This window comes from Platalea leucorodia (assembly GCF_965183815.1).
Source record: "Platalea leucorodia genome assembly, chromosome: 1".
Lineage (NCBI taxonomy): Eukaryota > Metazoa > Chordata > Aves > Pelecaniformes > Threskiornithidae > Platalea > Platalea leucorodia.
Window position 1 is genome coordinate 153,944,717 of NC_138823.1, and position 13,325 is coordinate 153,958,041.

General features: G+C 38.7%; 1 protein-coding gene across 11 annotated transcripts in view; it reads left to right on the plus strand.

Annotated features, from left to right (window-relative positions):
* Positions 1 to 13,325, plus strand: part of CREM (cAMP responsive element modulator) — a 39,534-nt gene that overhangs the window by 15,097 nt on the left and 11,112 nt on the right. For 7 of the 11 annotated variants that reach the window (XM_082324074.1, XM_082324077.1, XM_082324072.1 and 4 more), the window contains 3 exons: positions 2,168 to 2,259; positions 2,402 to 2,547; positions 9,074 to 9,262. In XM_082324074.1, the coding sequence (XP_082180200.1) occupies positions 2,168 to 2,259; positions 2,402 to 2,547; positions 9,074 to 9,262 (427 nt within the window). Of the gene's footprint in view, positions 1 to 2,167; positions 2,260 to 2,401; positions 2,548 to 6,941; positions 7,376 to 9,073; positions 9,263 to 13,212; positions 13,282 to 13,325 lie in introns of those variants that run through there. The other 4 variants (XM_082324071.1, XM_082324070.1, XM_082324079.1 and 1 more) reach the window with 3 other exon arrangements.

A 13,325-nucleotide genomic window follows, 5' to 3' on the forward strand; every position in this document is an offset into this window, starting at 1 on the left:
TGTTAAAGCTTGCATGACCTCTCCCTCAAACACCTGCAGCTTTAAACTGGAAGGTGTTCAAAATTTTTTCTTGTAATGCTGTTGCTTTTGGGATGAAAAAAAAGCTTATCTATATCATGTTCCTTGCTGTTTTGTTAATGTTGTTTTACTTGTAGGAGGGTTTGAAGATCAGACTGTTATTTAACTTTTCTACTTTGCTCCCCCCCTGTAATGTATCAGGTATTGGCAGACTAACATGAGCTTGAAGTTAAATTTGTTCAAACACAGAGTGGTGTGGTAAAGTTGAAGTCTGAGCGATGTCCAAGAAAAAATGACAATGGTTTCCATTGGTTAGCATTGTAAACGTGATTGTTTGCTATTAGAACAAACTGAAATGTTAAATTTATCTCTTTGTCTTGATGAAAATTAGAACTTTTGAAATTTCTTGCAGAAAATGTCATCTTCCATATTAAAATGCTTAAATTGTCTTGTGATTTCCTTACCTTCTTCCCAAAGTACGACTGTTCCTGACCTCTTTGGCCATCTTCACAAACTAGGGGTGGCTCCTGGTAACCCTTAGTGGAACGGAAGTTTTTAAAGGCACTAAGATCTTGTTTTCCTGCTGTTTGTCCTGGGACAAATCGATTTCCTTCCCTGCCCCCCCGCAGAATGAGAGTTCTGTTTTGAGATAGGATGCCCATGCCCTCGGCTATGTAATACTGTCTTAGTTTTGAAGGTTTACACTAGAGGCTTGAAGGTCGATACACAAGCAGATGCTCTAGGGCACTGGAGAGAAATGCCTTTCAGAAGATGTCTTTGCTGGTCACCATTGGTCCATCCTGCAAAAAGATGAATACAAACTTTGTGAAGCTCTTTGCCAGTCAGCTCTGAAGTCTGGTGTGGAGCTATACATCTGTAGACATGGAGAAGTACCTCTAATTATTTTTAGGTGGTCTTTTTTTTTTCGTTAGGCAGGTGTAGAGTTTTAATGACATTTCCTACGTATTGCCCAGCAAAATGAGGCTACATTAAATATTTTTACACAGAATTGGAATGTAATAAAATCAACAAGTGAAGAGACAATTTCATTCTGCAATAACCTGTAGTTCTTTCAAGGTGTAGTTTTATAGGTTTGAGTTGGGGTGACCCAGGCCTATGAATTTCCAGAGCCTTCCAGCCAGTCATTTTCTGTTGAGGTCAAGCACGTTTTGTTTCTAGCACTGAGCACTCGAGCCTGGCAGCTGCATTAGTTCTAGAGCTCTTCCTTGTCTTCCTTGAGCTGCAGAGAAGCCTCCGCTGCACCCAGCCTTCTAGTCACTTAACTCATGTTTATTCAGTGTTAGCTTAACACAGCGCTTAGTCTGAAACTGCAGTCTGGTCTGTCTTTATGTGGAAAGGTCATTTTCCACGCTAACTTCACTGCACTGTTTCAGTTTGGAAATCTTAAGCACCAGTAGCTCTGAGTAGTTAAATGAGTTGAGAAAATTGTGCGTTTTCCTTGTTCAATAATCATTTTCAGTTCTGTGTAATAAGATAGTTGCTGGTAAAGAGTGTGATTCAGCTCCAGGCCTTAATGTTGTCTTGGGTAATTTTAAGAGAAAAAGAACCTGTGAAAATGCTACTAATAAAGTTCTGAGAAAATGAGACGCTGTGGACTTGTCAGGGGTTTCTAAAACTCACACAGTATTGCTAAGCAATGTATTTGTGTTCATGAATATGTGTTGGTAAGTGTAATAAATGTGTATATTTAAATAAACTTATTTTCTAAATAGCTTTGTGGTTGTGAAGAGGCTTTTGTGTTGTATACTGTTATTTTAGGTGCATTAGTATAGTATTCTGTATTTTAAATGTTTAATTTCACTTCAAAAGTTAATTAAATTGTGTAATATTTTTATATTTAAAGAAATCTTCTGTCTTCAGTACTTTTTCTAGGTATCATTCACAAAAAAGTAACCTGGATTATTTTCATTTTTTCCTTTTTCAAATGGAAGATGTCATCTTAAGTGGCTATGTGTAGCTAACTTCATAATTTGTGATTTGCTTTGGAAAAAGAAGTCCAAGATCACATGATTAGTGATAAATAAGTGCAACTTGCAAGCATGGAAGGAATTTTAAAAAATAATCTTTTACTCTGTTGCTATCTTCTTTTTTTATGAAGTTACGAATTTTAGAAACTTTGCTATTACAGGTAGCATCGATTGCAGATGAATCTGCAGAATCGGAAGGGATAATTGATTCTCAAAAACGTAGGGAAATACTTTCAAGGCGGCCTTCATACCGGTAAGGAACTTTTATTTTGGTTTTTCTGGTTTTTAAAGGCAGCTTATATGTTACAGCAGAACTGTCTGATAAAAGCCAGTGACTTAGTTTTCTCATGGATATGGAATTTCAAATATATAAAGTTATTTACATTCTTTTTTAGAAAAATTTTGAATGAACTCTCATCAGATGCTCCTGCAGTACCGAAGATTGAAGAAGAAGAAAAGTCAGAAGATGAAGGAGCACCTTCTGGAATTTCTGCAATGGCCATGCCAACCAGCCTGTATCATACTAACACAGGGCAATACAGTATGTTTGCAAAGATACTATGTGGTGTTGCAGAACATGTATAGGAACAACTTTGTTTCTAAGAGTTCTATAATGAAGTAGAGATGTTGGATTTTGGTGAAGAATAAGAGCTTCTGTATTTCTATATGATTTCAGTTTTTATATTTAATTTTTCCTAACATTGCCATTATAGGCTTTTAGTCTGTTTCTTGTAATGTTTGTTGGTTGCTAGATTTAGTCCTTCTAGAACTCCTATGTATTAAAAATGTGGAGGTGAGGCTCAGGTGAAATGAAAAATGTTGACACTTTTATGTGAACGTTCAGTGTTAGAAATCGTTGCAGTTTCAAATTACTGCGATTTGCTATGTATGAGTGCTTTTCATTACATGAAATGACAATTAGTGAGTTAGACTTTTTTTAAAGTGTAATGTTGAAGTATAAAATTATTTCTTAACTTTGAATTTTCCTTCTTAAAAGAACTATGTCTCTTCCTCTCCAGTGTCAAATATGAACACTTTAGCTGCAGAATTAACTTAAATGGTGGTCTCCAACATTGGATACTTCATCCAAACACAAGTTAAAAGTTAGATTCACAGTTCTCCCCGCCCCCTCCCCCGCCCCCCATTTATGTTAAAGATGTTGCGTAACTTGGTCCCCATAGCTTCTTTGGGCTTAATCATGTATAAATTAAGGGATAACTTTCTAATAACTCTTTTTTCAATTATGTATTGCATAAAGTTTCACTCTTACAGGTTTGGTTTTTTTTTTTAAATATCTTTTCATGTGTAGCCACACTGAAATGCAGGCATTTTTCCTTTGATATAATGACAGGAAAATTGCGAAAGAAATGTTGTGGGTTTTTTTCCTGAAACAAGAGAACAGAGGAAGTCTATTAAAACATTGCAGTGGCATATAAGAGAGGATAGAATGGCTCTCTAGTTGTATTCTAGTCACCCTTAGAATTATTGAGTTATTTTTAATTTATGCAACCAAAGTAATTATCAACTCTGAGAAAGCAGAATTTCCTATAATATTATCTACCCCTTCAGCATAGAAAGTAATTTTGCTTGGTCTGCTAAGCTGCTTTTCTTACCCTTTCTGTAAGGTATAGACATAAAGAAATGTCTGCTTCATGATGTCCAGCATCTGAAGTGCTCTTTTCTGTGGACTTGTGGTCATGCTAAAGGACAGTTATCCAGTACAGAATCTGGCACGTATCCTTGACCAAATTAAATTCTTTTTTTTTCAATTTTTGAATTATATTCTTGGTTTGGCTTAGGTTTAGTTAAAAAAAAAAAAATTTGCAGTTTCAAGGCTTAAAAAGAAGTGCTGTAGTGTCTGTACTATGTTCTAGTGAGCCTCCAAATGTTTGAGGTTTCTAAGAAATTAGTAGTTTAGGTTTCTTAATCATATATTCCTCTAGGAAACCAGAGTTGTACTTTTACTCACAATGTCTTGCAGGAGGTGATTCTTACTTCTTAATTGAGGATGTTTTAATTTGAACGTAGCTATAAATTATAGTGCCAGGAAGGTGTGTATAAGAATAATGAAATTTGCAGTTTTTGCTTTCTTGTTCAATCAGACATTTACTTCTGAAAAATCAAACAACAGAGAGCATCACCAACGATGTGCTTGAATTAAGAGTCCACAAAAATTTAATTAAATCTTAATTTAAACTTGGCTTTTGCATGAGCCAGGCATAGAAGATTTCTGGTTTATGCTGCTTTTTCTTTGAATAAGTTATATTCATAGCCCAAAACATGTGCTGTATACTTAAAGTAATTTTAATTGTTAAATAGATTCTCAGCCATAATGAGGCATTGCTTCAGGATGCAATGTCAGCCTTTACAGGCTCTCCTGATTCTGGCTCAAAAACTTTGTTTTGAGAGCTTTGTCTTCCTGGAAATGTTTTTTCTTACCCAATTTGTTAGTTCCTTAATTTGATTTTTTTTTTTTTTTTTAAAGTTAAACTTTGTAGGTTAAAATATCACACATCTTTTGCTGCAGTGAAGTCTGTATGTTCTCTCTAATTCTGATTAGGAAAAATTACATCAAAATCTTTCTTACGATACTGGTCATTACCCTTAAAGTTATCACTTGCAGAAAAGTTAGATTTCAGGTTGAATCCAAGTGGCAGCAAGAATGGTCATCTCCTTGTAGTAGAGGGGGTCTTAATCTGGAATTAGAGAGCTTTACTGTTTACTTCTAGTCCTTAGGCATATAAGGCACTGATCTGCAGCATTTCTGAGCAGCCATCCTGTTGGCTGCCTGTGGTCCCTAGGAACTGCTGTCAGCTAAAACCAGGAACACTGTGTGGAAATGCAGCATCTCCTGCGTTGATTTCCATCTTGATAAGATGCAGAAGGTCACTACATGTATCTATTTTACCTTTACATCTCCTGTCAATAGCTCTTTACTTCTGCTTACCATTATTGTACCTGAATACTCTTCTTGGCCGGCACTGATTGTGTGGGATCTCTTGTGCCGGCACCCAGCAGTTCACGCATAAAGCTTGTACAGTGTTCATGGCAATGAAGAGCTGGTCTTGCAGTGTCACTACAGCCATCTACGCTGTGCCCCGGTTTAAAACAGATATTACTACATTTGCTGATTCCTTATGTTCTCTACTGTTCTCTCTATTCCTGCATAGGAAAGTCAGTTTAGTTGAAAAGATATTGACTGTGTATGTTGGTGTCTGGATGTCTGGGATGACTATTTTTGGAAGAACTTGATAAGTAAATTTTTCTGAAAAACAAATACATTTTTTTGTATTAGCAGCAGCGATGGCTGTTCTTTGCTTTCTTTTTACCAGCCAAAAGGGTATGTTGCCATGGTTTCCAAATACCTTTTTCCTCAGAGCTTCTTGGCTTTGGCTTATGGAAGCAGACATACTGACAGGCATGACCAGCTAGATAAAATGTGTTTACCAGTTGCCTCCATCAACATGTGTATTACCTTTCTGTAAGGGGAATGGATAGTTTTGTGTACGGTGGTGTCTGGAGTATGAGCCTTGTAGCCTGATCTGACTACAAACCTTCTCTGTTGGCTGTAGTTCCATCATGTTGGTTATTGATGACTGGAAAAAAAAACCGGTTTGCCTCACCTGTGGTGGTGGTCTAACCATGCAAAAGTTGTTTGTTTAGTTGGAGTGTGCGACTCAGCTGCCCCCCCCTCCCTGCCTACTTGTGCATATCATGACGTTATGTCTGAAACAATGCAGGGGAAATGAAGATTACTAGTTCTTATGCCGTCTGTTTGGGTTGCTTGCTGTCTTAGGACAGGTTTTTAACAACTGGAGAATTAAATCTTTTGGGAAAGACCAGCTTTAGTTGCTTTTCTGGAAGGGAGGGAAAATATCTGATTTTTCGGGATTAGATCTGTTGATCATACTCAGAGAATGGTATTTGTCATATTCAGTCCAAGCTAGAAGAGAAGACGCCACTTACATCCACCTGCATGAGGTACAACTCCACGGACTGTCCAGGGAAGTCCTACACTTTTCATAGAAGGCCCGATTTCTAGTAGAGCCCCAGCACAACAAAAGTCTGGGCAGTGGCTGAGATCAGGACAGTGAATGGGGTGGGGGCAGTGTGGTGTCCTGGCAATATGGCAGGAATCAGTCCTGTAGGGGGGAGAGTTACTGGAGTTAAATCACTCTTGTTTAGAAAGAACTGGATTGTGATCTGAATGAATAATTGCAGGACAGCTGTGACATAATTGTTTACCCAGGCTCACTGTGGAGCCAAGAACTTTGGATGATTATGTGCTGATGTTCTACTGCTCAGGAACCCAAATGGACTTTTTTATGTGGTATAGTACTGTGATGGTGTAGACATACCATTTTTGGTGCTGACTCTGTGAGAGGCAGAATTCAGCTGTGCATGACTTCTCTGGGAGGTAGAGGCGACAAATCCTGCTGGGAAGCTCACGTGCTGCTGAGAACCTGCTCTTGTCCTGGATCTCATGAAGAATAGAGGAGACAATGATTTATTTTTCTTGCTTCTCTTCCACTCTGCCCCAAAATGGGGTGCTTTCTGCTTTGGAGGCCTGACCGAAACAATATCTTGCTCATTTTCCCCCCTGCCCCGCCTCACCCACACCTTGTGGAGCCTGCCTGCAGCACTCAGCTAGTTCCTACATTACGTGTTCCCAATTCCGAGGGTGGGACTGGAGGTCTATGCTGAACCCTGTTCCAGTGTTGCAGACAGGGCTCAGTGCTTCATTCAGCATGAGAGGAATTCCCTGTTTTCCCCAAAAACAAGCTAATTGAGCTGCTGGGATTTGGCCGTTTTGGTAGATAACTCTGCTATGCTCTCAAAAAATTGGTTGAGCTGAGTAGATAGTTACTATGGTCTAATTTACCAATAACAGTTTACTAATCAACTGTTAGTATTTCAGTGCTCTTTGAACTGTTATTATGTGGTGTTGCCCTTTCAAGATAACCTACTATTGTCAAGACAGAACATTTGAAATCAGGTATCTCCAAAACTCACATGTGTGTCTAACAAATCATGTACTCAGATAACCAGATCTGAACCGTCAAGAATGTCATCAAATATCGTGAATCCGACAGTGAAATCAGAGGAGTTGGCAATTCTTCATCTGTACTTATATGTGACTTTTGTACCGTCTCAGACCACTTAAAATACAATGACAATGATTGTAGGGGATTGTCTCGGGAATTGGGTTCTCACCGAAAAGTTCCAGGAGTATTTTAATTAACACAAGAGACCTGGATTTGATGGGTGGACAACTCGGTGGATAAGGAATTGGCTGGTCACATGCAAAGAGTTGCGGTCAACAGCTCGATGTCCAGGTGGAGACCAGTGATGAGTGCTGTCCCTCAGAGGTCCGTATTGGGACCAGTATTATTTATCATCTTTGTTGGGAATATGGACAATGGGATTGAGTGCACCCTCAGAAGTTTGCGGATGACACCAAGCTGAGTGGTGTGGTTAATACTTTAGAGAGAAGGGATGCCATCCAGAAGGACCTTGACAGGCTGGAGAGGTGGGCCTGTGCAAATCTCATGAAGTTCAACAAGGCCAAGTGCAAGGTCCTGCACCTGGGTTGGGGCAATCACAAGCATGGATACAGGCTGGGCGGTCAGTGGATTGAGAGTAGCCCTGTGGAGAAGGACTTGGGGGTGTTGGTTGATGAGAAGCTCAACATGACCCAGCAATGTGCGCTCGCAGCCCAGGAAGCCAATGGCATCCTGGGCTGCATCAAAAGCAGCATGACCAGCAGGTTGAGGGAGGTGATTCTCCCCCTCTACTCTGCTCTCATGAAACTCCACCTGGCATACTGTGTTCAGCTCTGGGGCCTCCAGCGTAAGACAGTCATGGACCCGCTCAGGTGGGTCCAGAGGAAGGCCACGAAGATGATCAGGGGCTGGAGCACCTCTCCTATGAGGAAAGCCTGAGAGAGTTGGGGTTGTTCAGCCTGGAGAAGAGAAGGCTTCAGGGAGACCTCATAGTGGCCTTCCAGTACCTAATGAAGGCCTACAGGAAAGAAGGGGAGGGACTCTTTATCAGGGAGTGTAGTGATAGGACAAGGGATAGTAATTTTAAACTGAAAGAGGTTAGGTTTAGATTAGATATGAGGAAGAAATTCTTCGCTGTGAGGCACTGGAACAGGTTGCCCAGAGAAGCTGTGGATGCCCCATCCCTGGAAGTGTTCAAGGCTGGGCTGGATGAGGCTTTGAGCAACGTGATCTAGTGGAAGGTGTCCCTGCCCATGGTGGGGGGTTGGAACTAGATAATCTTTAAGGTCCCTTCCAACCCAAAACATTCTGTGGTTCTATGATATTTCTGCTCTTAACAAAGACAATGCTAATTTCAAAAGGAATATACAATTAATAATCTCTGTAAGGAATTTGATTTTTGTCTAAATATTTAATTATGGTGAACAACACTGATTTTTTTTTTTTAATGGGGAAAGTATGTATTTTTCATATTGTTGATTACATGGGTGGGGAAACAACTTTGTTCTATTTCTCTTTGGACATAAGTATTAGACTCTTTACAGCTTTTTACAACTGGGAAAAACATTGTTGGGCTAGAATTTCTCTCACACTAAGGAAAGGATTGTGAGTGTCAGAAGACTTGCTCTTCCTGTGTCTAGATGTTCTGGGTTTTGTTTTGTGGGAGTTGATAAATGTAGGTTTTTTTTGTTTTTTTTTTAAATAACTTTTTTACATTAGTGTTTAAAACAGCAATGATTCCCTATGGTTAGGAGCTACTATTTTTTCTTTTTTTCTTGTATTAAAACTATTGTAGGAGAGTTAATATTTCTGGAAGCATAGAGGTAAAAGGTGTGGAATGCTGCTTTTTGTCTGTTATACACATGGCATGTACTACATAACAGGCTTTATATTTGTGGAAATCAGTATTAACATAATTTAAGTTTTACTGTGCAATTGATCTTTAGCAAGGAGAGGACCAGGAGTCCTATCAGGGAATGTTTATTTTAAAAAGGGAGATGTGCTTTTTAACGTGTGTTATATCTTATTCTATTGCCTAACCGTTCTTTTTCTTTTTATGTTTAGTTACTATAACTCAAGGTGGTACAATCCAGATTTCTAATCCAGCCTCTGATGGTGTCCACGGACTACAGACATTAACAATGACAAATTCAGGAGCTCCTCAGCCAGGTGCTGCCATTGTGCAATATGCAGGACAATCACCTGATGGCACACAACAGTTTTTTGTTCCTGGAAGCCAAGTCGTTGTTCAAGGTATGTTTTATTAGTCTACTGCCTTTTAGTTTTTTCATATAAAGCGATTTTTCTGAAAAGGCTTTTTATTTTGTGTTGACATGATTGCACTGTTAAATAAAGTATTTGTGCATAACAAGATGAAAGACAGTCTTAGGAGGAGACTCAGTTTATCTGCTCAGTAAAGCAACTACTTCTTTTGATTAAAAAAGTTATGAGGAAGAAGTAACAGTATAAAATCACTTTCTGCTTTGAATTCTCTTGTCCAGACTTTGAGAGATATATTTAATTGCAGTAAAGGTGCTGTTATAGATTGGAATGAGATGCTGAGGGTGCATCTCATTTAATATATGAAACTAATTTTTTTTTTTTTCAGCAGTTAATCAATCTTAATAAAACACATTCTGGAGTTCTTTGGGTATGTTTCGGGCAGAATTTCCTTGCAATTTAGGACTCTTGTAATTATTAGAAATGAGATCCTTTACTGAAGCTAGTTTTTTCACAGAAGAACACTTTGTAGGTCCTATGAAATGCACACATGTGAATTGAACTGTGAATAGTGAATTTTTGAATCTTACTGTAGTTCACGCAGGATTTTTTTTCCTTCCACTGTTCCCAGCCTTTTGGAAACGCTGAGGGAGATTGAGAACCAAAGGTATCTTGGATTCTTACCAATACCAGGGAAAATAGGGTTGGGATTTGGGTTATGCTGAGGAAAACCTTTGGGGAAGAGATTTCTGTATAGAGAGACTAAATTAATGGCTGCCATGAAGGATATAGGGAATTTATTTCTCCCCCTCCCCCCCCCCCCCCCTTTCTTAATTGGTACAGAGAAGTAGGGGGGGAGGGCTGTATGAATGCTTTCTTAAGCCAAAACAGCTATCTGAAATAAACCATGAAAAGAGCTAGGAGGACTTTAAATATGTATTCATGGAGTGGATGAGAGTCATCACCTAAATGTAGACACAGATATCTGAGATAGCTGGTGAAGACCAGGTTGAGGTGCCTTTTTTTTTGCCCTAATATGGATGTTTGAAATAAGTTCTGTCTTTAAGTGGCTGTTTCTCTCCCTTTGCTGTAAAGGAAGTCCAAGATGTAAGTAAGGCTGATAGCTTGTAGATACCTGAACTTTTTGAGACGGTGCTAAATAATGATACCAAATTTGAATTCTTCCATTGCCTCTGGTTAATTCTTTGCTGAAATACATTGTCTTCCCAAGACTTCTCAGAAGCATTTCAAGGAAGCTCTAAGACTGTGATATGAAAAACCCTTAGCCAAAATGTTCATTTTCATCCTGCAGAGAGTAGTGTTATAACTTCCCTAAATATTATTATGAATACATTCTTAGCAAAGCCTTAAGACCCAAATTTGGCTGTCCCCCAAACAAATTTCCCACTCTGGTAGTCCGTGTTTTCTGAGTATGAGTCTAATGTTTTCTGTACATGTGCGTACACATCCCTTAAATTAGAGGACTTCTCTGTCTCTCTACATTGACTGTAGTATTTTGTATGTATTGCTTTGATTCTTCAGAACTCTGGGGTGGGTGGGCAGAGAGAGTAGCTCCGCAGTTGTTTCCTAAAACCTCCTCAGTCTGTGAAGAAGCACAGAACTTAGAGATTGTATCTGGCAGCATTTCAGTCCTTGGGAATTTCATTTGCCTGGCCTTCCTTTACAGGCTCGTCATTACATGGTTGTCCTCTGACAGGGCTGCCCTCTAACCTCCCTGTTAAGTCGCAGTGGTGGGCTCAACTACTTGATGGCATAGCCCATTAAGTGTCTTGCCTGTGATGAAAACTTTCAAAAAGGATTCAGAGACAGTTGCTGAATACCTGCTATATCCTGTTTCTGGAAGCTTCTAAATACTTTTAACTAAATTGATTTGTTCTCTGTCCATGCTCGGAGAAGTTGACTTCTTGGAATTCTCTGTCCTTTGGCCCAAAAAAAGTCCAGTGCTTTAGTGATGCTCATAGATATTGACACAGAATAAAAATGCTACGTAACACGTACAGAGAAAAATACAAAGGGAATAGTAAGTGAGCATGAACTCAGAGATGATGAGAAGATAAAAGGTTTCAACTTATTATACATGCTGTTGATACTGGAAAATCTTAAAAAAAATCTTTAATAAAAAAAGGAGTATATAAAAAGAGTATGAAAGCACCTGAGGATGTTTACAGTAATACAGATCTCTCTGTGATAATAATTGCATATCGTCAACAAACCTGAGTTATTCAGGATGGAGTGAAACAATGGAATTAGTTGGATATACAAGTCTCTAATATGTCCTTACTACAGGTCATCTTGCCTATGCTAAAAAGTCTGTAGGAATATAGTTTATGAACATTTGTCATTTACATACACTTTGTAGTTGACCACCTAATATCGTGATAGTACAGATTATAATAGGAAAGCAACATTCTGCTTAGTAATCTTTTCACTTATATGTATTTTTATAATGATTTTGGGTAGACAGCGTATAAATTTTATTTGTAATAATCATAGAAGTAAAAGGGAAAAAAAATAACAAATATCAGCCCTAGGGCAGAACAGATCTGTTTCAGAGTCTTTCAGAGAGCATATGTATTTATATTTTTTCTAAAGTATTTGTTGATGAATCTCACAGAATAATGGATGGCATCACATAAACCCTGTGCTTGATATTTTCTGATAACCTGTGATGGGGAAAAAGGATTAGTATAAAAGCGCCAAAGGTGTTGGTCCAACTGAGTGGTATTTCATTTGCTACAAGTTCACATTCATAGTCAAAGTAAGAGGCAGTTCTGATGTTCTGACAGTTTCCTAATCCAGGTTAAAGGTTTTTTTGCTAGCTGAAGCAGAAGAAAGTTTTTAATTATTAGGGAAAAAAGAGTGTAGAAAAGTGGTACCAAAAATCATTCTGTTGGGATCTATGTGTTTTCATAATATGGTCAGTGATATGAACAGTGATATTTGAGATCTGTGGCTTGAATTTCTTGCGTCCTTCAGTTCTGATCGCATGTTCATATGATCCCAAAGTGGTCCTGTAACCACAGGGCACTCCTTTTTTGCATTCATGCTTCCATTATTGCTGTCCTTGGCATAGTTTCACAGTTGACAAATTACCAGTCTGAATTTGTTTATTACAGACAAAAGCATTAGAAGTTTGCTATGCCCTACATACAAACCAGTGCCTGGACTGTTGGCCTGAAACCAATTTCATTTAAATTGATGTAAATAAGGAGTAACTCTGTTAGAGCTGAGGTTTTTTTTGTTCTTTAAAACTCAGTCAACCAGATCTCTTGGACTTTTTTTGAAAAAGGAGGCAACGAGGGAGAGGTGGCCCTTACCCAGAGTTACTGTTCTGCCTGTTACAGCATCTGAAATCACTAGCTTTAGGTTGACTTACTTTGTTTGAGCTTTCTTCAGTCTTTTCTGAAGCTTTTAACTGAAATTGCATGAGTGGGTTGTGGGTTTCCCCCCCCAAAGCAAGGAGCTTTAGCCTTTCATTTACCTATTTGTTATAGCTTATTAAGCTTTCCTGTCTTGCATGTCTGACAGAGTTCTCTGCCTTTTAGTGGAACTGTTCCAATCAAAACAATTGTACGGCTTTTTAAAATTTCCCTATTTTCTATCCAATCGTGACTTTATCATTCGGATTCATTCATGAATTCTAGAGCCATGTTTTAATTTCTGTCAGTCAGTGCTGTGAATTTTCAGGTCTTGGTTTACAGCCAGCTTTGTGATGAGTGCTCTCTGTAGCCTTATGAATAATTCAGGGAAAAAGAACAAAGCTAGGCTTATAGAAATATGGAAGAGGAAGGAAAAAAAAAAAAAAGGTTTACTGGAAAAGGAGTTCTTTGGGCTGCAGTTTGTGAGCTGTTCCAGTGGCAGAGCATATTAATGACAGTGGTAAGCAAGTGAGGTCACTGTGATGTCAGTGCTCTTGCCTGTAATCCTGCACATGCTTGCTAGTTTGGAACAGTTCACGCTGAGCTCTGGTAGAGGAACAAGAGAATCGTGTGTGCAGAAGCTGATCATGGCTGTAACAGGAGATGAAACAGGTAAAAATTTTCTTAGTCTTTTACATGATATTTTTGGATCTCTG